Source organism: Pseudophryne corroboree, chromosome 4 (assembly GCF_028390025.1).
Source record: "Pseudophryne corroboree isolate aPseCor3 chromosome 4, aPseCor3.hap2, whole genome shotgun sequence".
In the NCBI taxonomy this organism is placed as follows: domain Eukaryota; kingdom Metazoa; phylum Chordata; class Amphibia; order Anura; family Myobatrachidae; genus Pseudophryne; species Pseudophryne corroboree.
In genome coordinates this window covers 397,781,947-397,807,928 of record NC_086447.1, presented here as the reverse complement: position 1 = coordinate 397,807,928, position 25,982 = coordinate 397,781,947, and the positions used below count along the sequence as shown (strand labels likewise).

Below are 25,982 nucleotides of genomic sequence, written 5' to 3'. Positions count from 1 at the left end.
CTGCGGCTGAGAGCCGCCATGTCATCTGAGAGGAGGAGAGGGGGGACGGCGGGGGTGCTGCGCTGCTATCTGCTCAGCTACTCTCCCCGCTGAGGTTCCCACTACCTCAGCGGAAGGCAGCAGCGTTAAGCAGGTCTCTGGAGCTGGCCTGTTTAACTAGTCAGACCCGGTTTAAGTATGGGTCTCCTTTTAACATCTAAGCCTGGCCAGCATTTTAATAAAGTTTCAGGTGGGATTAAAAACCCCAGTAAACTAATTTTAACCGAATATCTTCTATTAACTGGGGCCCTGATTACCACCAGTACTCACAGTTATGGGAGTCATATGGCAATGCAAAAAAAAAAAAAAATCTGATGCTTCGGATTTTCTGAAGGAGAGATGCAGATCCCCTTTAGTAGGGATCATTGTCTCTTTTCAAGACTTTTGTCCCCCTTTTCATTAGGTTGACGCAGCCTTAGTGATTTTCTTTTGTAATGGAGCAGGAGCTCCCTTCTGTGCCTTGTACCTCCTAGGCACAATTTTTCAAACTGAGGGAGGAGGGATGTGAAGGGGGAGGAGCCGGCTGTGCAGACAATGCTAATTTTAGATTGTGCCACACCTCCGGTTGCAAGCTTCACACCCCTACTGTATAAGACTGTTCCAGTGTCCCCTAGTGGATGAAAGAGAAAAAATCTATGACCTACTTGAAAACCTAGAGCAAAAGTATAGAGTGATCTCCCATGGGCGCAGAGATAGCTCGCACCCCCATAAGAAGTGTTACGCAACACTTCCAATTACATAAATACAATACAGGCAACTTCTTTGGTCAGTGGAATTTTCTTGTTGTTTCTGGTTTTCTTTGTAATTCCCAAACCATTCCCGTAGATGTGATATGCATGTGGGCAAAAAAGAAAAAAAAAACAAAGACATCACAGTGCAGTAAGTTTCTATAATTATAAGTTGTTTCCCCTTTGTAAAGTTCAACAACAAGCATCTAGAAATCATCAAAAACTCCTGCTAAACTTCAACAGTACCATACCGTACTCACTGATAAATTCAGCAAGAGAGTGCATAAAGGTATCTTTCTTTCAAGGAAATGGGCAGCGTACCTAAACTCACGGTGTATCATTCCATTTAACACGTATAAAAGGTATCTTTGAGACTTACAATTCCAAGCACTGGAGACCACATATAATGGTATCTTTTCTCAATACATATATAAACATTGTCTACCCCAACTCACACTAGAGTCAACTGGAACATTCGTATAAAGGTATCTTTCTCCAACTCTGATAGGAGCGAGACAACTGGGAGCCCACAATTTGATTTAAAAAAAAATTGATTTAATGAATGAAAAAAAACACAAAGCAGGGGTACAACAATCAAAAACACATAAAAATAGGTAGCACTTCATTATACAATAGCATTGAGAGATTGGGGTGTCATGGTCCTGACTGTATTTCTCATGATTTGAGGCTTACCTCAGCATATCCTGTACCTGCTTCAGCTTGGCATGCAGACTGCAATCTGTGTTACTTACTTTTGATTACCCACCTGAGTAGGAATTCCTCTGTGAGAAATAAGCAGGATCCTGTGTGCAGCATTTGATTCACCACTGTGTTCAGTTTTCTGGTGTTTGGGCTTAAAAAAGCCAGCGACCTCCTTTTATTTAGTTTAGGCTTCAGTGTTTTCCCGGCCTGCTAGGCCTCAATCCACATCAGAGCCTAACCTGGAGTACTGATGTGACAGGGTCTGATCACCTGACCATGAGCTATCCAATCCTGTGCCAGCCTGAGACTCCCTAAATCACCTGACTCTATTCACCAATCATCAAGAAGTAGAGAGACCCGAGTTTCAGAAGCTGCCAGTTCCTTGAGTCACACAGCTCAGTGTGAGCCTAGTAGCGGAGCTCCCTAGAGTTCACACTTATTACCTCAGTGCCTGCAAGCCTCTGCTCTTTTGCACTCTGGTCCGGATCCAATCCGGTTGCACTCTGGTCCAGCTTATCCTCAGCCGGTAAGCCAATCCGGTCCAGCTTATCCTCAGCCGGTAAGCCAATCCGGTCCAGCTTATCATCAGCCGGTAAGCCAATCCGGTCCAGTTTATCCTCAGCCGGTAAGCCAGTCTTGTCCAGTTTATCCTCAGCCGGTAAGCCAGTCTTGTCCAGCTTATCCTCAGCCGGTAAGCCAGTCTTGTCCAGCTTATCCTCAACCGGTAAGCCAGTCTTGTCCATTTTATCCTCAGCCGCTAAGCTAGTCCGGTCCAGCTTATCCTCAGCCGGTAAGCCAGTCCAGTCCAGTAGCGTATTCCAGTCCAGTAGCGTATATCCAGCCGAACCTCGTTCATCATTAGTTCCAGTCAAACCCTGCTCAACATTGATCTTTCTCGTTCTCACCAAGTAAGGAGAGTGTAATACTATTATCTACAATATCCATCCAGTTTTCAGCCGGTTTATCCTCTGCTACACTCCTCCCTACTACAGTACATTTAACATCCTGTCATCAACACCTGGTGTTCCAGTGGTCAGGATTCGGCTCCCTCTGCCAAGGGCCAGTTTCGACTCCCGATCAGGGATTGCCACTTACCTCTTCATCTCACCGTTTCCCTCAGATCAGCCAATTCTACAAATAGTCCTCCAGGTACCCGCAGACTTCAGACTCCGGGTTCACAAACCAAAACAGCCATGACAGGGGGACAGGGAAGAAGATGGAAAAAAACCTGGTCAAAAGATCCGAACTACTTTGTCCTCTGAAATACTCTTCTGTACCCCCAAAAAGATTCTCCTTGAAGTGCTGTATAACTTAGATGTGAAGGTTCCTCTCTGTAACCAACATCTTTCGATCCTGCTGGATCACTCACTGTGAGTTGCCCATTTCCTTGAATTTATCATTGAGTACGGTAAGGAACTGTTGAAGTTTAGCAGGAGTTTTTGAACATTTCTAGATGATTGTTCATGAACTTTACAAAGTGGAAACGACTTATGATTATTGAGACATACTACACCATGCTGTCTCTTCTTTCCCTTTTGCCCACATGCATATCACATCTACGGGAATGGTTTGAGAATTATAAAGAAAGTTAGTAAACAGAAAGAAAATTCCACTGACCAAAGACTTTCACTTCATAAGGGAAGTGATTTGTTTATACCCAGTGCTGTATGTGCACCTAACCCACTCATCTGTATTGCATCTACTTTAAAACCTGTCCCCATGATACAAAAAGCTGAAATGGAATAATTTCTATACAACACTGTTCAATAAACCAAGGCATTGAAAGTTCTTCATTTACATACAGAAGGCACTGAGCGGGCTAAGGACACAATAAACAACATACACAAAACCACTCATGAACAGATATATACTAACCTCCCTAACAAACTAACACTCAGGGAAACCTGATAGATAGTCGCAGTGAGCAAAAGAGGAACAAAAGAGGAAACCCTTTGCGCAAGCAGAATCCAAAAAGTTAGCTCTGTGCGGGTGTTATACACAGGAAATGATAAATACATGTAATACACAATATTAGTATAAACATCAATAAGTACAGCGAGTACATGAGAAAAATGACTGATCGTGCTATCTAGTATATTAAGCTTGGCAGTGCAGTAAGCAGGTAATAACAAACTAGCCATTTAAATGGCAACAGTCTAAACCGGGATGCGCTTAAACACTGAGGACTATCTTGGTCATTTAGAGTTCAACGCGGGTAGCGGACCAGGGTTGCCCTGGTAATATCCTGGATCAGAGTGTTGGTATAAAAAGGGTATCAGACTGCTACAATGTGAGCAGACATTCAGAGTATACTACTGCCGATCACTGCATGACAAAGTGGGACCTTTGTCACACTCTGTATAGAAATTTGCTCCATGATCTGAGCCTTCCAATACATAGTATTGTAGACTGCGGCCAAACACAGAACGGTGAGCCGCAAAATAGTGGTTTAGTACATTACATGCATGTCCAGGAGCACTCCTCAGGTCATTTTACTAATGTTCTATGTACCCTGATATATTTCAGTTATTACACTCCAACTGCCAGGGACTGTGTTTCTAATGGGATCCGGATTGAAAGTCGACAGTAACTAGGTCGACAATGTCTAGGTCGACCACTATTGGTCGACAGTAACTTGGTCGACAGGGTGTCTAGGTCGACAGGGTCTTTAGGTCGACATGTTCTAGGTCGACAGGTCAAAAGGTCGACATGAGTTTTTCACTATTTTTTTCTTTTTTTTTAACCTTTTCATACTTAACGATCCACGTGGACTACGATTGGAACGGTAATCTGTGCCGAGCGAAGCGGTAGCGGAGTGAAGGCACCATGCCCGAAGCATGGCGAGCGAAGAGAGCCATGCGAGGGGACGCGGTGCACTAATTGGGGTTCCCAGTCACTCTACGAAGAAAACGACACCAAAATAACATTAAAAACTCATGTCGACCTTTTGACCTGTCGATCTAGAACATGTCGACCTAAAGACCCTGTCGACCTAGACACCCGTCGACCAATAGTGGTCGACCTAGACATTGTCGACCTAGTTACTGTCGACTTTCAATACCACACCCGTTTCTAATATGAATACCGTTTAGACTGTTGCCATAATAACAGCTAGCATGCTATTACCCGATTTCTGCTCTGCCAAGCTAATATACTAGATAGCCTGATCAGTCATTTTCTCATGCACTCCTGGAAATGTTTTTTTTTTGTGTGTTTTTAAATTATTATTATTTTTGTTTTTTACTTTTTGATGGCTATACTACTATGTATTTAACATTTACAATGTAGTGGTTTCCTGTGTATAACACCAGTGCTCTTTTAGACTCCACCACAGATACAGCAATAGTGATCAATCACTGTAAGTAAGAATTATAACTCAAATTATACTTTCCATTTACCAGAGGGACCTGTGATCACAAATTTTTGGTTACTTATGCTCACCTGGCATTTTCAGCCACTGATTTACACACACTTTTGCAGCATTTGCACCAGGGAGATCCTTGGTAAATTCCAATTCTTGCAAACCATGAGCATGCTGAAAATTCAACTTCTCCTACATATCAGAAACAAATGTGAACTTTGTAAACAACATAGGTAAAACGGAGATACATTAATTAATGTAGAAGATGTAATGGGTCCCTTAAAAAAAATAAAAAAATTCTAATATGTACTTTGTGGGAGCATTTGGCAAAAAAATACAAAGAAAATTCAGCGTACAAAACAAGATACAGCCATCTTGAAAGTGACAAAAATAAATGAATGTCTTTTGCATTTTGTTTTTTCTCTTTGCATTTATTTTTACATTGTTTATGTTCCTTTGTATTGTTAAATTGGGAATTAAAAATAAAATTACATCTAAAGGTGCATACACAAGGTGAGATTTTGGCTATCTTCGATTTTGACTACGCGATATTGACTGTGTGCTTGCGATATTGGCGGTGTGCGATTTTGGCTAAGTGAAAATTTTGACTATACTTTAGAACTAGATAGTCAAAATTGACTTGCTTGCACAGGCTAACCTTGCGATACTGACCCCGCATCGGTATTGCAAGGTGGCTAACACCTTGCGATTTGCACTAACTTTCCTTGCGATTTTTACTATATAGTCAAAATTGCAAGGATAAGTTTCACCGTGTGTATGCACCCTTTACAAAAAATAAACAAATAAATTGCATTGGTGATAATGCTGGACTCAAATAATTTGAATAACCATACAATATCACAAGGATAAAATGTAGCATTCTCTCTCCTGATAATAGTTCCAAATCGTTATCAAGTAAGATCTAACAATAAAAATATATACTGCAGCCACAGATAAGGAAATCATGACTGAAGGGTCTCCATTGTGAATAGTACAATTGTACACAAGTCCAATAATACAGATATGTATTAGACCAGCGGTTCCCAAACTTTTTTGTATCACGGCACCCTAGAGCATCAGAGTTTTTTTCACAGTACCCCTAGGCCAAAAGTTTCTTATTGAGAAATTTAGAAAGAAACATTAAAGTAAATTGTGTTTATAGGTCATCCTTAGGTTCAATCGTGTGGTGAGGGACAAGACTTGCTTCTGTTTGTCCACATATTTTATGACTGACAACCACTAGCAATGGTTTTGCCTATTACATTGACCAGCAATAATTTGAAGTGGTCCTGGACCACCAATCTGAGGCACCCCTGCAAGAGTTCCAAGGCACCCCAGGGGGCCATGGCACAGTTTGAGAACAACTGTATTAGAAGCGTTTTAGGAGGGTATCCAGTTTGATGATTCCAATATCACAAGATTAGTCTAGTGAAGCCAATGATGTTAGTCAACAACAGCAGCTTATGCAGTTAGTTAGAAATATGTAGGTATCCATAACTAACAAAGACAGCATATTAATTTACAGAGATGCATAATGAAAGTGTGCAGTCAGCACAATTAAGTAGAGAAGATAGAGGGTAGAGAACCCTGCTCATTCAAGCTATCAATCTCTATGGGATATGAGAGGACACAATGGGGAAAAGAGGGCAGAGTCTGTAGAGTCAGGAGGAGGTGTGTTAAGCGAGAATGATAAAATTAGTTTTAGGGGCACACTTGAAGGCTGGGAGGTTGGATGGATGGATGGATAATGGAGTGATATAGGCAATTCCAGAAGTTAGGAGCAGTTTGGGAGCAATCCTTAATAAAAGTGTGAACTGGTGATAAGGGAGGTATAGCAAGACAGCAATCATAAGCAGAGAAAAAATGGCTGGAGGGAGTATGTGAGGAAATGAGGCTGTAGGGAGCAGCAGTGAGGTTGAAAGCCCTGAAGGTGGGCAAGAGGCTTGAATTTTATTCTGAGATGTATAGGGAGTTAGTGGAGTGACTTGAGAGAGGGTCACTAGAGGTAAAGCTGCAAAAGGAAAATAAGACGGACAGCAGAGCTGATGGACTGGAGAGGGGTTAGCCTGCTGGAGCCTCCCCTGGGGCGAGGCATAAGTTAGTAAGGTCACAGAGCATGGGTATTCAACATGTGCCCTCCAGCGGCTGTAGAACTACATAGCGCAACATGCCCTGCCAGAGTTTTAGCATGCTCTAATAGAAAAACTGTGGCAGGGCACGCTGGGCTGTATAGTTCCACAGCAGCTGGAGGATTGCATGCCATAGAAGAATAGATTAACCGAGTAACCGATGTTGGTAATTATGTGGGTAGAAAGTTTTAGTAGCTTCCATGGTGAGAAAGGGGCCGATTGTGGTAATATTGAGGAGGTGGAAACCGCAGGATTGTGAAAGAGGACAGCAGCTGGCTATAAATTTGTATAAAATATATTTGATAATTGACAGCTAAAAGATGATGTATTGCTATTGGAAACATTTCTACTTGTCCTCTTTAGAAGATTTTATGCATCTCCCTCAATTTCTCATGCAGTATTTATCTGCCTGTTATCAGCGTTGTACTGTGATAATATAATAGGGCTGGATACTTCTAGGACACTGCTTTCCCTAGGTCTAGTTATCAAGTGGATGAACAATATATAATTAAAGATGGAGGCTGTTGTCCCTCTAATCTGATATAATTGATGACAAGGTATTTTATATAATTTATGACAAGGTTTAAGATTAAGGATTTCAAGAAATTTCAAGAGAAGAGGTGTCAAGGAGGCTCTGCTATGCGCCAATCCCTTGGTACCATGCCTGATCTAATTGAACTATGGAAAATAAAGTATAGGGGTTTTGCTAGCTGTAACCTAAGCTCCATAATGACCCTTGGATGAATACAGTCTGGCCCTGGTGATTTATTAATTTTCACGTTACCTAGTCTCTCCAGGACTACTTCCTCACTTAAACAAGCATCAAGCCAAGAGTCATTACCCTCACTGTCATTATGCACTAATGTCACCGGCTCATCCTCCCTGGTAAATACTGATGAAAAAAAAATTGTTCAATATTTCCGCTTTTAATTTGTCATCATTTATCAAAGCTCCCAATTCATCTTTTAAAGGACCTACGTTCTCCTTCTTTAACCTTTTACTTTTTATATATTTATAAAACTTTTTAGGATTGGTTTTACTCTCTATAGCGATTTTTTCCCCCCGCTTATTATTTTAGCTGCCCTTATCGCTTTTTTACATTTTTTTATTGCATTCCTTGTAATACCGGAATGACTCCTCCCCTCCATTAGATTTAAATGTTTTGAAAGCACGCCTCTTATTAGTCATTGCTTCCTTGACCTCCTTATTAAGCCACATTGGTTTTTGTTTAGTACTCCTGCATTTACTGCTGATGGGAATGAATCTGTGAATATTGTTTTCAAGCAGCCCTTTAAAAGCCTCCCACATTTCCGATGTGTCTTTGCCTTGACCCAAAACTTCCCAGTCAATGTCATTTAGTGCCTGTCTCAGCATATTGAAGTTAACTTTTCTAAAGTTAAATGTTTTGGTCGCTCCCTTATAGCTAAAACTGATGTTGAATGTGATCATGTAGTGATCACGGTTTCCAAGGGGCTCCCCAACTTTGGTGTTTGATATAATGCCCACATTATTGGTAATAACTAGGTCCAGAATAGTTTTACCTCTAGTTGGGTCCTCAACTAATTGAGTCAAGAATTGATCCCTTAATATATTTAAAAACCTGCTGCTCCTAGTTTTTACACATGAATCATTACGCCAATTTATATCAGGATAGTTGAAGTCTCCCAACACTAGGATGTCCCCCATTCCTGCTACTTTTTCAATTTGGTGTAAGAGTTGTTCCGCATCGTGTACGCTAATATCCGGTTGCTTGTAGCATGTGCCAATCATTAGTTGTTTTTTTTGCTTCAGTGCCCTCACTTGTGATCTCAACCCATAAAGACTCCACGTTATCTCCTGCCCCCTCAAAAATACCCTCTATTAAGTTTGGTTTTAGAGATGGTTTAATAAAGAGACATACCCCTCCACCCCTTTTGATAGCCCTGCCCCTCCTAAAATAAGATTTTACTTACCGGTAAATCTATTTCTCGTAGTCCGTAGTGGATGCTGGGGACTCCGTAAGGACCATGGGGAATAGACGGGCTCCGTAGGAGACTGGGCACTTTAAGAAAGAATTTGGATACTGGTGTGCTCTGGCTCCTCCCTCTATGTCCCTCCTCCAGACCTCAGTTAGAGAAACTCTGCCCGGAAGAGCGGACAGTACCAGGAAAGGATTTTGGAATCCAGGGCAAGACTCATACCAGTCACACCAATCACACCGTATAACTCGTGATAAACTTACCCAGTTAACAGTATGAACAACAACGGAGCATCAGATCAACCCTGATGCAACCAACATAACCCTTATTTAAGCAATAACTATATACAAGTATTGCAGAAGAAGTCAGCACTTGGGACGGGCGCCCAGCATCCACTACGGACTACGAGAAATAGATTTACCGGTAAGTAAAATCTTATTTTCTCTAACGTCCTAGTGGATGCTGGGGACTCCGTAAGGACCATGGGGATTATACCAAAGCTCCCAAACGGGCGGGAGAGTGCGGATGACTCTGCAGCACCGAATGAGCAAACACAAGGTCCTCCTCAGCCAGGGTATCAAACTTGTAGAACTTTGCAAAGGTGCTTGAACCTGACCAAGTAGACGCTCGGCAAAGCTGTAATGCCGAGACCCCTCGGGCAGCCGCCCAAGAAGAGCCCACCTTCCTTGTGGAATGGGCCTCAACTGATTTAGGCAGCGGCAACCCAGCCGCAGAATGAGCCTGCTGAATCGTGTTACAGATCCAGCGAGCAATAGTTTGCTTTGAAGCAGGCACCCCAAGCTTGTTGGAAGCATACAGGATAAACAAAGATTCTGTTTTCCTGAGCCTAGCCGTTCTGGCTACATAAACCTTCAAAGCCCTGACCACATCTAGTAACTCGGAATCCTCCAAGTCAAGAGTAGCCACAGGCACCACAATAGGTTGGTTCATATGAAAGGATGACACCACTTTTGGCAGAAATTGTGGACGGGTCCGCAATTCTGCCCTGTCCATATGGAAAACCAGATAGGGGCTTTTATGTGACAAAGCCGCTAATTCTGACACACGCCTAGCTGAAGCCAAGGCTAATAGCATGACCACCTTCCACGTGAGAAATTTTTAACTCCACGGTTTTGAGTGGCTCAAACCAGTATGACTTCAGGAAACTCAACACCACGTTAAGATCCCAAGGTGCCACTGGAGGCACAAAAGGGGGTTGAATATGCAGCACTCCCTTTACAAACGTCTGGACTTCAGGAAGAGAAGCCAGTTCTTTTTGAAAGAAAATGGATAGAGCCGAAACCTGGAACTTAATGGAACCCAATTTCAGGCCCAAAGTCACTCCCGACTGTAGGAAGTGAAGGAAACGGCCCAGCTGGAATTCCTCCGTGGGGCATTCCTTGCCTCACACCAAGCAACATATTTTCGCCATATACGGTGATAATGTTTAGCCGTCACGTCCTTCCTAGCCTTTATCAGCGTAGGAATAACCTCATCCGGAATGCCTTTTTCTGCTAGGATCCGGCGTTCCGCGCCATGCCGTCAAACGCAGCCGCGGTAAGTCTTGGAACAGACAGGGCCCCTGTTGCAACAAGTCCTGTCTTAGAGGCAGAGGCCATGGGTCCTCTGTGAGCATTTCTTGCAGATCCGGATACCAAGTCCTTCTTAGCCAATCCGGAACAATGAGTATTATTCTCACTCTTCTTTTTCTTGTGATTCTCAGCACCTTTGGTATGAGAGGAAGAGGAGGAAATACATAAACCGACTGGAACACCCACGGTGTCACTAATGCGTCTACAGCTATCGCCTGAGGGTCTCTTGACCTGGCGCAATATCAGGATTTTGGTACTTACCGATAAATCCCTTTCTCCGATTCCACAGGGGCCACTGGAGCGTAGTTACAATGGGGAATAGTAGGCAGTAATTGGGAGCTGGCACTTTTAAAAAAAAAATTCTAACCCTGTGGCTAGCTCCTCCCCTACTATCTCCCCTCCAAGCCAGTCTACGTAAAACTGTGCCCAAGGAGAGCTGTAATAGAGAAAACCATAAGGTAGAGGAGGTTATTGACGTCTACTCAACCAGGATAACCCAAACTAACCCTGGAATCGAACCTAATAATAAACAGGATAACCTGAACTCAACAAGCGGTCATTAATTGAACCGCAAACCGTTAAGCAAAAAACAACAAGGAGGAACAGCGCTGGGCGGGCGTCCAGTGGCCCCTGTGGAATCGGAGAAAGGGATTTATCGGTAAGTACCAAAATCCTGATTTCTCCTTCATCCACTAGGGGCCACTGGAGCGTAGTTACAATGGGGACGTCCCAGAGCTCCCAGAACGGGTGGGAGAGCGCTGAGAGTCCTGTAAAACCGCTCGGCCAAAGTGAGATGCAGAGGCCGCAAAAGTGTCAAACTTGTAGAATTTGACAAACGTATGACGGCCGGACCAAGTAGCCGCCCGACATAAAGTAGTCATAGAGACCCCCCGGGCAGCCGCCCAAGAAGGTCCCACAGAGCGTGTGGAGTGTGCTGAAATGGAAGATGGAGGTTCCCGAGAAGCCGCCAAATAAGCTTGTCTGATGGTCAGTCGAATCCATCGAGACAAGGTCTGTTTAGAGGCCGGCCAACCACGGCGGGCAGCGTCGTACAGCACAAATAAGGAATCAGACTTCCGAATAGCCGAAGTCCTATCCACATAGATCTTGAGCGCTCTTACAACGTCCAATGATCTCACATCCGGAGAGTCCCCTGAGAGGGCCGGTACTACAAGCGGCTGATTGATGTGAAAATCAGACACCACTTTTGGTAGAAAGGACATACGAGTACGAAGCTCGGCCCTATCCGCATGAAACACCAGGTAAGGAGACCTGCAAGAGAGAGCCCCTAGTTCTGACACTCGTCTAGCTGAAGCCAGCGCCAGGAGCAGAACCACCTTCCAGGTGAGATATTTTATCTCTACTGATTCCAGGGGCTCAAACAATGAAGACTGCAGAAAGGACAGGACCAGACTGAGGTCCCATGGCGCTGTCGGAGGACGGAAGGGAGGCTGTATTCGAAGAACCCCCTGAAAGAAGGTCTGAACCTCAGGCAGCAAGGCTAACCGTTTCTGGAAGTAAACCGAAAGAGCAGAGACCTGCACTTTTAGTGAGCCCAGTCTTAGGCCTGCTGAAAAACCCGCCTGCAAAAAACGGAGAAGACGGGCTAAGCTATACACGGAAGGAGAATATTCTCGACGTTCACACCATGCTACATAAGCCTTCCAAATGCGGTAGTATTGAGAAGATGTAACCGACTTTCTAGCCCGAAGCATAGTAGGTATAACTGTACGAGGAATCCCCTTCCTTGTCAAGATGGCTTTCTCAACAGCCACGCCGTCAAACGTAGCCTGCAAAAAGGATCCTGTTGTAGAAGGTCGTCTCGTAGTGGTAAGGTCCAAGGCTCGGCCACCGACAACAGATGTAGAGCGGAGTACCAAACCCTGCGTGGCCAATCTGGAGCCACTAGGAGAATCAGAGCGTCTTCTCTCTTGATGCGTTGCAGAACCTTCGGCAACAGCGGGAACGGAGGAAAGAGGTAAACAAACTGGAAATTCCAAGGAGCCGTGAGAGCATCCACGCCCGCCGCCGCCGGGTCCCTCGTCCGAGAGTAGTAAAGAGGCAACTGATGGTTCAGGCGGGACGCCATGAGATCGATCTGTGGTTTTCCCCACCGGCGGACCAGTTGCCAAAACACCTGGGGATGTAGTGACCATTCTCCCGGGTGCATGTCCTGCCGGCTTAGTCGGCTTCCCAATTGTCCAATCCCGGAATGAATATTGCCGAGAAGGACAGGGCATACTTCTCCGCCCAGAGAAGGATGTTGGTGACTTCCCTCATCGCTGCGCGGCTGCGAGTGCCGCCCTGACGGTTGATGTATGCTACCGTCGTGGCGTTGTCGGACTGAACTCTGACCGCTCGACCTCGCAGGAGGTGATGTGCCTGCAGCAGGGCGTTGTACACCGCCCTTAGTTCGAGGATGTTTATGTGGAGAGCGGATTCGTGGATTGACCAGCGCCCCTGAAACTGATGTCCCAGGGTCACTGCTCCCCAGCCTCGCAGACTGGCGTCCGTGGTGAGGAGAGTCCAATCCCATATACCTAACCGTCTTCCTTCCAACAGATGGGTCGATTGGAGCCACCAGAGCAGTGATGACCGTGCCTTTGGAGATAGCGTCACCCGCTGATGAAGGAACAGATGAGATCCTGACCATTGATTTAGAAGACATAGCTGAAACGGTCGAGAGTGGAAGCGACCGTACGGAAGAGCCTCGAACGCTGCTACCATCTTTCCCAGCAGGCGAATGCACAGATATACTGACACCCGACGGTGTTGAAGGACCAGTCTTACCAGTGTCTGCAAAGAAAGTATCTTGTCCCGCGGAAGGAAAACCCTCTGATGGACTGTGTCGAGAATCATTCCCAGAAACAACAGCCGTTGTGCGGGGCATAAGTGAGACTTCGGAAAATTCAGGACCCACCCGTGTCGGATCAGAAGGTCCTGTGTCATCCGGATATTCTGAAGTAACCGTTCTGCTGAGCTTGCTTTTATTAGCAGATCGTCCAGATAGGGAACAATTGTCACACCCTGCTTCCGAAGCAGGGCCATCATGACCGCCATGATCTTTGTGAACACTCTGGGGGCAGAAGAGAGACCGAAAGGAAGGGCCTGGAACTGTAAATGAGCGTCCTGTATTGCGAACCGGAGAAAGGCCTGGTGAGGAGGCCAAATGGGAACATGTAAGTATGCGTCCTTGATGTCTAAGGATGCCAGAAACTCGTCTTTTTCCAACCCCGCAATAACAGACTGGAGGGACTCCATCTTGAACTTGAACACCTTCAAATACGGATTGAGATCTTTCAAGTTCAGGATTGGTCTGACTGAGCCGTCCGGCTTCGGTACTAGAAACAGGCTTGAGTAATAGCCCTGTTTTCGATGATGCGAGGGAACAGGGATCACAACCCTTGCAGACAGAAGCTTCTGGACCGCGGTCTGTAAGGCAACTCCCCGGTTGTCGGAAACTGGCAAACCCGTGGTAAAGAACCGCTGGGGTGGTTGTTCCTGAAATACGAGCTTGTAACCGCAAGTGATGAGATCCCGGACCCAAGCATCTGGGCAGGACTGTATCCAGACCTCCTTGAAATCCCACAAACGAGCTCCCACCCTGTGATCTCCCAGGTGGGAGGAAGGCCCGTCATGCGGTGGCAGTGCCAGAAGACTTAACGTCTGACTGGGCTGAGGCTGCGGAACCTCTACCCCTGCCGCCGCCTCTACCTCTATGGCCACGGAAGGTAGAAGCTCCACCCCTGGCCTGTCCTCGAAACCTGGAAGGGGCACGAAAGGATCGAAAACAGGGACCCCTATATGGTCTGCGAGCGGCTGGAGCAGCAGAAGGAAGATAAGACGACCTACCCCCCGTGGCCGTAGAGATCCAGGCATCCAGATCCTTACCAAACAGAACCTCACCCGTAAAGGGTAACGCCTCTGCCGCCCTTTTGGATTCCGTATCCGCATGCCAATGCCGGAGCCATAGCGCTCTGCGGGCCGCAATTGTTAAAGCGGAAATTCTAGCTCTAAGAACACCTATGTCCTTGGACGCTTCGCAAAGATAAAGGGCTGATTCACGGATGTGTTCTGCCAAGTCTATCAATTGATCCGCCGGTAATTCGTCACGAATTCCAGAGGACAATTGTTCCGCCCAAGCTTCGATTGCCTTGTTGACCCAACAACCTACCTGCGCCGGGCGCTGCAAAACCCCTGCCGCAGAGTAAATATTCTTTAAGGTAGACTCCAACTTCCTATCTGACGCCTCCTTAAGAGAAGTTGCCCCCGGAACAGGCAGGACCGTCTTTTTGGACAGATGAGACACCGAAGGATCCACGATCGGAGAGTTCTCATAGCGCGTTCTGCTATCTGCGGGAAAAGGATAGGAAGACAACATTTTTCTTGATACCTGAAATTTTGCGTCTGTATGCTTCCAGGCTGTTGTTATAAGAGCATCCAGCTCCTCCGAAACTGGAAAAGTCACCGGCAGGTATTGGTCGGTGCCAAACCTTGAAGGGCGTAAGATGTCTTCCGTCTCCTCCACCTGTAACACTGTGCGAATAGCAGTAATAAGAGCCTCTATACCCTGAGCTACTGGTTCAGAGTCCCCATATACCTGATCGTCAGTATCCTGGATATCCACATCCTGTATATCCTGTACATCTACCCCCGCCTCATCTAATTGAGGCATATCATCGTCAAAGTCCTGTAACACCGAGGATAGCAATCTCTTTTTTGCAGCCTGTTGGGGGGGACTAAAGGACGGGGCTTGGGAGGGTATTACAGCCCTGGAAAGCCCTTCCACTGACTTTGCCAATGAGACTGCCCATGCAGGTTCTGGCGCCGGTACCGGGACAAGCTGTCGGAACTGGGCCGCCTCTCTATCTTTCCGAGAGGCTTTAAGTTCCCCAGTCAGCAGGGACATCACCTCTGTGAGTTGTGTCGTCCATGTCGGGGCGCTCTGGGGTTCTGAGGAGGGCTGAGCTGATTGCTGTGACTCCTCACCTAAAACCTGACCCTGCTTTTGAGCTGCCTTGGAGCCTTTAGTGGCCATGGCAGCACCTAAACTTGATACCCTTCCCCCACAGGAAGACAGCAATAGGCAGAAAGGGAGGGAGGGGAGGGAAGCAGGGAAAAGAATTCAGCCACAGCAGCCGATCTGTCCTGCACGATACTGTGTGCAGTGACAGGCTGCAATAAACAAATATTGTACCTGTAGTGCCCCCGAGTGCCCCCCTTCCCCACTGTAACTACTTTTGCTGTGGTCGCGTGGCCTCCGTCCCGCGCTGCTGACAGGAAAAGAACGGGTCCCCGGCGCGCTGTACTTCCGGGCGCGCAGAGCGGGATTAAGCCCCCCCCCCCTGCCTTGACGGCGCCAAATTTAAAACTGCAATGTTTATGTCGGATCCCTGTAGCGGCTCTGTGAGCCGCGCTGGCGGGGATCCGAGCAGTGAGGAGAGCGGGCGGCTGGCGGGCGGGCGAGCGGCACAGCGCTGTTACTTTTTTTTTTTTTTTTAAATAAATAAAAAATGAATAATAATAATCCGAGGGGGGGGGGGGGGGGGTTGTTAGGGTGCTGTAAGGGTGCTCAGTCACTGTAGTCACCAATGATAAAATCAATTCTTCAGAACCCCCCTGTCACCCCTTCATCCCAACAGTCTGGGTGGGGGGGATATACACACCTTTCAGTGGTGGAGGGTGGCCCCGACACACGCCGCACGCAGCGGTGTCCGGCCGTCAGATACTCACCGCTGCCGTGCTGCCGGAATCTTCTGCTGGATGGAGTGGTCCCGACACGCGCCGCACACAGCGGTGTCCGCCAACTCAGGAGAGCTCAGTGTCTCCCTCAGCCGGGACCCATCCCGAGCCGCACGCAGCTGCGATGGGACCCCGCCGGCAGCTCCCACGGTGCAGACTGGCAGTGGCAGAGCTGCCAGTCTGTGCGTGTGTGTGAAGAAAAATAAAATAATAAAGAAAAAAGAAAAAATTTCTTCAGCTAAACCCAAGTGAACCAGCTCCCTTGGGCACTAAACTAAGACTGGCTTGGAGGGGAGATAGTAGGGGAGGAGCTAGCCACAGGGTTAGAATTTTTTTTTTTAAAGTGCCAGCTCCCAATTACTGCCTACTATTCCCCATTGTAACTACGCTCCAGTGACCCCTAGTGGATGAAGGAGAAATCTCTGTAGCTTTTTGTTGAGGCGGGATGCCATCATGTCCACCTGTGGCAGTTCCCACCGCCTTGCAATCTGCGTGAGGATTTCTTGATGAAGTCCCCACTCTCCCGGGTGGAGGTCGTGCCTGCTGAGAAAGTCTGCTTCCCAGTTGTCCACTCCCGGAATGAACACTGCTGACAGTGCTCTTACGTGATTCTCCGCCCAGCGAAGAATTCTGGTGGCTTCTACCATCGCCACCCTGCTCCTTGTGCCGCCTTGGCGGTTTACATGAGCCACTGCGGTGATATTGTCTGACTGAATCAGAACCAGTTGGTCGTGAAGCAGGGACTCCGCTTGACGTAGGGCGTTGTATATGGCCCTTAGTTCCAGGATGTTGATGTGAAGGCAAGTCTCCTGACTTGACCACAGCCCTTGGAAATTTCTTCCTTATGTGACTGCTCCCCACCCTCGGAGGCTTGCATCCGTGGTCACCAGGACCCAGTCCTGAATGCCAAATCTGCAACCTTCGAGAAGGTGAGCACTCTGCAGCCACCACAGGAGAGACACCCTGGCCCTGGGGGATAGGGTGATTAACCGATGCATCTGAAGATGTGATCCGGACCACTTGTCCAGTAAGTCCCATTGGAAGGTCCTCACATGGAACCTGCCGAAGGGAATGGCCTCGTATGATGCCACCATTCTTCCCAGGACTCGAGTGCAGTGATGCACTGACACCTGTTTTGGTTTTAATAGATTCCTGACCAGTGTCCCGAGCTCCTGAGCTCTCTCTACCGGGAGATAAACCATTTTCTGGTCTGTGTCTAGGATCATGCCTAGGAGAGGCAGATGAGCTGTAGGAACCAACTGCGACTTTGGAATATATAGAATCCAGCCGTGTTGCCGTTACACTTCCAGAGAAAGTGATACGCTGTTCAGCCACTGCTCTCTTGATCTCGCTTTTAGGAGGAGATCGTCCAAGTACGTGATAATAGTGACACCTTGCTTCCGCAGGAGCACCATCATTTCCGCCATTACCTTGGTGAACATTCTCGGGGCTGTGGAGAGACCAAACGGCAACGTCTGAAATTGGTAATAACAATCCCGTACCGCAATTCTGAGGTACGCCTGATGAGGTGGATAAATGGGGACATGAAGGTATGCATCCTTTATGTCCCGAGTCACCATAAAATCTCCCCCTTTCAGGCTTGCAATGACCGCTCTTAGCGATTCCATCTTGAACTTGAAACTTTTCAGGTATATGTTCAGGGATTTTAAATTCAATATGGTTCTGACCGAACCGTCCGGTTTCGGGACTACCACATGGTCGAATAATAACCCCCTCCTTGTTGAAGGAGGGGAACCTTGACCACCACCTGTTGAAGATACAATTTGTGAATTGCAGTTAACACTGTTTCCCTCTCGTGGGGGGAAGCCGGCAGGGCCGTCGGTGAGGGGGCATCTTCTCAAAGTCCAGCTTGTATCCCTGAGACACAATATCTATTGCCCAGGGATCTAACAGGGAGTGAACCCACTTGTGGCTGAACTTACGAAGGCGCAATACCTGTCCCGTTTTTTGTTCAGACGGGACGCCATCATGTCCACCTTTGGTAATTCCCAACGGTTTACAATTATGTGGAAAACTTCCCCATGAAGTTCCCACTCTGCCGGGTGGAGGTCGTGCCTACTGAGGAAGTCTGCTTCCCAGTTTCCATTCCCGGAATGAAACACTGCTGACAGTGCTATCACATGATTTTCCGCCCAGCGAAAAGTCCTTGCAGTTTTTGCCACTGCCCTCCTGCTTCTTGTGCCGCCCTGTCTATTTACGTGGGCGACTGCCGTGATGTTTTATCCCACTGGATCAATACCGGCTGACCTTGAAGCAGAGGTCTTGCTAAGCTTAGAGCATTATAAATTTACCCTTAGCTATATTTATGTGGAGAAAAATCTCCAGACTTGATCACACTCCCTGGAAATTTTTTCCTTGTGTGACTGCTCCCCAGCCTCTCGGGCTGGCCTCCGTGGTCACCAACATCCAAAACTGAATGCCGAATCTGCGGCCCTCTAGAAGATGAGCACTCTGTAACCACCACAGGAGAGACACCCTTGTCCTTGGATATAGGGTTATCCGCTGATGCATCTGAAGATGCGATCCGGACCATTTGTCCAGCAGATCCCACTGAAAAGCTCTTGCATGAAATCTGCCGACTGGAATTGCTTCGAAGGAAGTCACCATTTTTTTACCATGGCCCTTGTGCAATGATGCACTGATTTTAGGAGGTTCCTGACTAGCTCGGATAACTCCCTGGCTTTCTCTTCCGGGAGAAACACCTTTTTCTGGACTGTGTCCAGAATCATCTCTAAGCACAGGAGACTTGTTGTCGGAATCAGCTGCGATTTTGGAATATTTAGAATCCACCCCTGCTGTTGTAACAGTATCCGAGATAGTGCTACTCCGACCTCCAACTGTTCCCTGGACTTTGCCCTTATCAGGAGATCGTCCAAGTAAGGGATAATTAAGACGCCTTTTCTTCGAAGAAGAACCATCATTTCGGCCATTACCTTGGTAAAGACCCGGGTTGCCGTAGACAATCCAAACGGCAGCGTCTGAAACTGATAGTGACAGTTCTGTACCACGAACCTGAGGTACCCTTAGTGATAAGGGCAAATTTGGGACATGGAGGTAAGCATCCCTGATGTCTCGGGACACCAGATAGTCCCCTTCTTCCCGGTTCGTTATCACTGCTCTGAGTGACTCCATCTTGATTTGAACCTTTGTAAGTGTTCAAATTTTTTTAGATTTAGAATAGGTCTCACCTAGCCTTCTGGCTTCAGTACCACAATATAGTGTGGAATAATACCCCCTTTTCTTGTTGTAGGAGGGGTAATTTAATTATCACCTGCTGGGAATACAGCTCGTGAATTTTTTCCCATACTGCCTCCTTGTCGGAGGGAGACCTTGGTAAAGCAGACTTCAGGAGCCTGCGCAGGGGAAACGTCTCGACATTCCAAACTGTACCCCTGGGATACTACTTGTAGGATCCAGGGGTCCTGTACGGTCTCAGCGTCATGCTGAGAGCTTGTCAGAAGCGGTGGAACGCTTCTGTTCCTGGGAATGGGCTGCCTGCTGCAGTCTTCTTCCCTTTCCTCTATCCCTGGGCAGATATGACTCTTATAGGGACGAAAGGACTGAAGCTGAAAAGACGGTGTCTTTTTCTGCAGAGATGTGACTTAGGGTAAAAACGGTGGATTTTCCAGCAGTTGCCGTGGCCACCAGGTCCGATGGACCGACCCCAAATAACTCCTCTTCCTTTATACGGCAATACACCTTTGTGCCGTTTGGAATCTGCATCACCTGACCACTGTCGTGTCCATAAACATCTTCTGGCAGATATGGACATCGCACTTACTCTTGATGCCAGAGTGCAAATATCCCTCTGTGCATCTCGCATATATAGAAATACATCCTTTAAATGCTCTATAGTCAATAAAATACTGTCCCTGTCAAGGGTATCAATATTTTTAGTCAGGGAATCCGACCAAGCCACCCCAGCTCTGCACATCCAGGCTGAGGCGATCGCTGGTCGCAGTATAACACCAGTATGTGTGTATATACTTTTTATGATATTTTTCCAGCCTCCTGTCAGCTGGCTCCTTGAGGACGGCCCTATCTATAGACGGTCCTGCCACTTGTTCTGATAAGCGTGTGAGCGCCTTATCCACCCTAAGGGGTGTTTCCCAACGCGCCCTAACTTCTGGCGGGAAAGGGTATACCGCCCATATTTTCTATCGGGGGGAACCCACGCATCATCACACACTTCATTTAATTTATCTGATTCAGGAAAAACTACGGTAGTTTTTTCACATCCCACATAATACCCTCTTTTGTGGTACTTGTAGTATCAGAAATATGTAACACCTCCTTCATTGCCCTTAACGTGTGGCCCTAATAAGGAATACGTTTGTTTATTCACCGTCGACACTGGATTCAGTGTCCCTGTCTGTGTCTGTGTCGACCGACTAAAGTAAACGGGCGTTTTAAAACCCCTGACAGTGTTTTTGAGACGTCTGGACCGGTACTAATTGTTTGTCGGCCGTCTCATGTCGTCAACCGACCTTGGCGCGTGTTGACATTATCACGTAATTCCCTAAATAAGCCATCCATTCCGGTGTCGACTCCCTAGAGAGTGACATCACCATTACAGGCAATTGCTCCGCCTCCTCACCAACATCGTCCTCATACATGTCGACACACACGTACCGACACACAGCACACACACAGGGAATGCTCTGATAGAGGACAGGACCTACTAGCCCTTTGGAGAGACAGAGGGAGAGTTTGCCAGCACACACCAAAAACGCTATAATTATATAGGGACAACCTTATATAAGTGTTTTCCCTTATAGCATCTTTTTTATATATTTCTAACGCCAAATTAGTGCCCCCCCTCTCTGTTTTAACCCTGTTTCTGTAGTGCAGTGCAGGGGAGAGCCTGGGAGCCTTCCCTCCAGCCTTTCTGTGAGGGAAAATGGCGCTGTGTGCTGAGGAGATAGGCCCCGCCCCTTTTTCGGCGGCCTCGTCTCCCGCTCTTAACGGATTCTGGCAGGGGTTAAATATCTCCATATAGCCCCCGGAGGCTATATGTGAGGTATTTTTAGCCAAAAAAGGTTTTCATTTGCCTCCCAGGGCGCCCCCCTCCCAGCGCCCTGCACCCTCAGTGACTGCCGTGTGAAGTGTGCTGAGAGGAAAATGGCGCACAGCTGCAGTGCTGTGCGCTACCTTAAGAAGACTGAGGAGTCTTCTGCCGCCGATTCTGGACCTCTTCTCGTTTCAGCATCTGCAAGGGGGCCGGCGGCGAGGCTCCGGTGACCATCCAGGCTGTACCTGTGATCGTCCCTCTGGAGCTAATGTCCAGTAGCCAAGAAGCCAATCCATCCTGCACGCAGGTGAGTTCACTTCTTCTCCCCTAAGTCCCTCGTTGCAGTGATCCTGTTGCCAGCAGGACTCACTGTAAAATAAAAAACCTAAGCTAAACTTTTCTAAGCAGCTCTTTAGGAGAGCCACCTAGATTGCACCCTTCTCGGCCGGGCACAAAAATCTAACTGAGGCTTGGAGGAGGGTCATAGGGGGAGGAGCCAGTGCACACCACCTGATCCTAAAGCTTTACTTTTTGTGCCCTGTCTCCTGCGGAGCCGCTATTCCCCATGGTCCTTTCAGGAACCCCAGCATCCACTAGGACGATAGAGAAAAAAAGTTTTGGTAAAAGATAAGGATTTCTAACTTAGCTTTAAAATAGGCAAGGGAGTCACCACAGGGAGCCCAACGCGTTTCGTCACAGCTGACTTCTTCAAAGGGTGAGCACTTATTCCCCCACTCATATATATATATATATATATACACATACATATATCTACATACTAGGGTCTCAATCTCTGCTGATAAGGTGCCTGTCCACGCTGCCACAGCGCTATAAACCCATGCCGACACAATCGCCGGTCTGAGTAGTGTACCAGAATGTGCACGCTATCTGCAGGATCCCTGAGAATAGCTGTTACGTCAGGGCTACCTTTTGGGCAAACGTGACACCCTAGGGGAAGATTCCCATCCTATCCTGGCCCTAGTGGGGAAAGGATACTGCCTGAGAATTCTCTGTGGGAAGCTGCAGCTTCTTGTCTGGAGATTCCCGCTCTTTTTCCTCATGAGAGGAGGGAAATTTACCTCAGCTTTCTTCCCCTCAAACATGTGTACCCTTGTGTCAGGGACAGATGAGTCATCAGTGATATGCAAATCATCTTTTATTACAATAATCATATATTGAATACTTTTCTGCCATTTTGGCTGTAACTTTGCATTATCGTAGTCGACACTGGAGTCAACCTCCGTGTCGATATCAGTGTCTATTATTTTGGATAGTGAGCATTGAGAGACTCTGAAGGTCTCTGCGACATAGGGACAGACATGGGTAGATTTCCTGTCTGTTCTCTAATCTTTTGTGCAATAAATTCACCTTAGCACTTAATTACACATATCCAAACAGGTGTCGGCGTTGTTGACGGAGACACCCTCACATATTTGCTCTATCTCCTCCTTAGGGGAGCCTTTTACCTCAGACATGTCGACACACACGTACCGACACACCACACACTCAGGGAATGCTCATCTGAAGACAATTCCCCCATAAGGCCCTTTGGAGAGACAGAGAGAGAGTATGCCAGCACACACCCCAGCGCTATTAACCCAGGAATAACACAGTAGCTTAATGTTAACCCAGTAGCTGCTGTTTATATTGATTTTTGCGCCTAATTATGTGCCCCCCCTCTCTTTTTACCCTCTTCTACCGTGTAACTGCAGGGGAGAGGCTGGGGAGCTTCCTCTCAGCGGTGCTGTGGAGAAAAAACATGGCGCTGCTGAGTGCTGAGGAAGAAGCCCCGCCCCCTCGACGGCGGGCTTCTGTCCCGCTTTCATGTACAATTTTGGCGGGGGCTCATACATATATACAGTGCCCAACTGTATATATGCCCACTTTTGCCAAGAGGTTCTCTAATTGCTGCCCAGGGCGCCCCCCCCCCCCCTGCGCCCTGCACCCTACAGTGACCGGAGTATGTGGGTTTAGTGTGGGAGCAATGGCGCACAGCTGCAGTGCTGTGCGCTACCTCATATGAAGACTGGAGTCTTCTGCCGCCGATTTCGAAGTCTTCTTGCTTCTGTCACCGGCTTCTGTCTTCCGGCTCTGCGAGGGGGACGGCGGCGCGGCTCCGGGATCGGACGACCAAGGGTGCGATCCTGTGTACGATCCCTATGGAGCTAATGGTGTCCAGTAGCCTAAGAAGCAGGACCTATCTTCAGTGAGTAGGGCTGCTTCTCTCCCCTCAGTCCCACGTAGCAGAGAGTCTGTTGCCAGCAGATATCTCTGAAAATAAAAAAAACCTAACAAAATACCTTCTTTTTAGCAAGCTCAGGAGAGCTCACTAAGTAGCACCCAGCTCGTCCGGGCACAGTGTAAAACTGAGGTCTGGAGGAGGGACATAGAGGGAGGAGCCAGAGCACACCAGTATCCAAATTCTTTCTTAAAGTGCCCTGTCTCCTGCGGAGCCAGTCTATTCCCCATGGTCCTTACGGAGTCCCCAGCATCCACTAGGACGTTAGAGAAAAAGGGAATATCCCCCCAAATTCGCAACCCAGTCGTGAGAGTCGTCCCACCAAGTTTCCGTAATACCTATAATATCATACTGAGACTTAGATGCAAGCCATTCCTATTCCCCCATTTTACCATAGGCTTCTTGCGTTCGCAAGCATACATCGTAGTTTAGCATCTCCCTTGCCAGTTTGATTTAATGGTATCTTATCTATATTTACAAGTGCATTTCTAGAATTACTCTTACCGACTGTTAATCTCCCCCCCCTCATACTTAATACAGCCTTCCTTACTGCTTTCTAAATCCCTCCTCCTGATGTTAGTATCTTCCCTTATGCTATGGACATCGCTTTCTATATACCGTTTTGTTGTACAATAATCATCAGTATGTAATAAATTTGGAATATCTTGGGTAATACCTGTGCCAGTAATTCAGGTGTCAATACCCATGCAGGTACCCTTGGCCCTGCTGGCTGATCTTTCACTCCCCCCTCCTCCTCCCCCAATTTGTTCACTACCCCCATCTTTCCTGTTCTTACTGTTTGACCAGTAACTTCTACCTAAAATTTCTTCCATATACGGTGGTAATGTTTAGACGTTACCCCCTTCCTTGCTTGGATCATAGTCGGGATGACCTTGCCAGGGATCCCTCTCCTGGAGTCCGCATCTGCTGTCCACTGGCGTAGCCATAGACCCCTGCATACCGACACTGCCATAGCTGTAGTGCATGCATTAAGCAATCCTATTTCTTTTATGGCTTCCACCATAAAGTTTGCAGAGTCCTGTATTATGTTGCAGGAGGAAAACAATCTCCCCTTGAGGAAAGGTATCTAACCCTTCAATTAGGTTACCCAACCATTTAGCAATGGCTCGCGTAGTCCACCCACATGCTCTATAGTGGGTCTCTGGGCCAGCCCAGCAGCTGTATATAAAGATTTGAGTGTAGTCTCAATCTTGCAGTCCAGCCACTTCTTTCAGGGAGGTTGCACCCGGGACAGGCAATACAATTTTCCGTGAGAGCCTGGATACTGCTGCATCCACTATTGGTGGATTTTCCCATTTCTTCCTATCATCAGGAGGAAAAGAAAAGGATGATAACAACCGTTAAGGGATTTGAAATTTCCTATCAGGATTAACCCATGGTTCTTCAAACAGGGTATTTAATTCCTTTGACACAGGAAAAGTGGCTGAGGATTTATTTTTTATATTAAAATAACATTCCTCAATCTCCTCTGTCACCTTATCAGGGATATTCAGAACTTCTCTGATAGCTTCTATAAGAGCCTCTATTCCCTGCGACAGAGTACCCTCCCCCATCACACCCTTCTCCATGCCTGACCCTTCATCAACAGAGTCAGACTGCAGGATATGGGCCAAAGTGCGTTTTTGCGGACAAATGGCAGGAAACAGACGCTGGTTTGGGTAATGAGTCTTCTTTCATAAACTCAGTCATAGATTGTCTTAAGTATTGCGTCTCTTTCTCATACCAAGATAACTTAGTAGAGATTATGGAAATCATTCTCCTAATGGAATCCAGCCATGCTGGTTCTACCCCATTAGCCTGGGAAGGGACACTACATTGAATACACACTAGTGAACCCCCTGGGAAAGAGGAACACTGTGCTTTACATGAAACGCACGCTCTGCCTGACATACTGTAGTGACAGCATTCACACACACAGAGGAAAAGGTTAAATGCACAATTAACCTGCAAAGAGCCCTTCCAGGGAGACACAGAGTATGGAACCAGCACCCTTAACGCTAATGCCAGGCTTAGCCGGGTCACAGACTAAGTACCTAGATTAAGGACTTACAGTAGTACACTAATAATCGCTCCCCCCCTACTATGACCCCCTGGTACCGCTGAGGTAATCTGGAGTCTCTCCAGAGGAGCTGCGCGTCCCTGTCAGTTAGCATCTGTGTCAGCTGCAGAGGGAAAATGGCGCTGGTGAGCTGCTGGATCCGCTCATAGTGAATCCCTGCCCCTTCAATGGTGCACAGTCTTCCTGCTCTTTTTTATAATGGCTGTACGTGTCTTGTGCATAAAATGGAGACAGACTCCTTTAATAGTTATGTTGCCAGTCTGGAAACGGTGTCCACTGTTCAGCATCTGTGTCCGTACACAGCGGGAGACGCAGTCCGTCCCGTTTAGAAGCTGTGCGTCACCGTACCCTCATGCCGTCATAATGGCCGGTGACTTGCT

General features: G+C 47.2%; 1 protein-coding gene across 5 annotated transcripts in view; it reads right to left on the bottom strand.

The window, feature by feature from the left end:
• Positions 1 to 25,982, bottom strand: part of ZNF451 (zinc finger protein 451) — a 319,768-nt gene that overhangs the window by 195,225 nt on the left and 98,561 nt on the right. For all 5 annotated transcript variants that reach the window (XM_063916733.1, XM_063916730.1, XM_063916734.1 and 2 more), the window contains one exon: positions 4,911 to 5,022. In XM_063916733.1, coding sequence (XP_063772803.1) covers positions 4,911 to 5,022 — 112 coding nt within the window. The remainder of the gene's footprint in view (positions 1 to 4,910; positions 5,023 to 25,982) is intronic.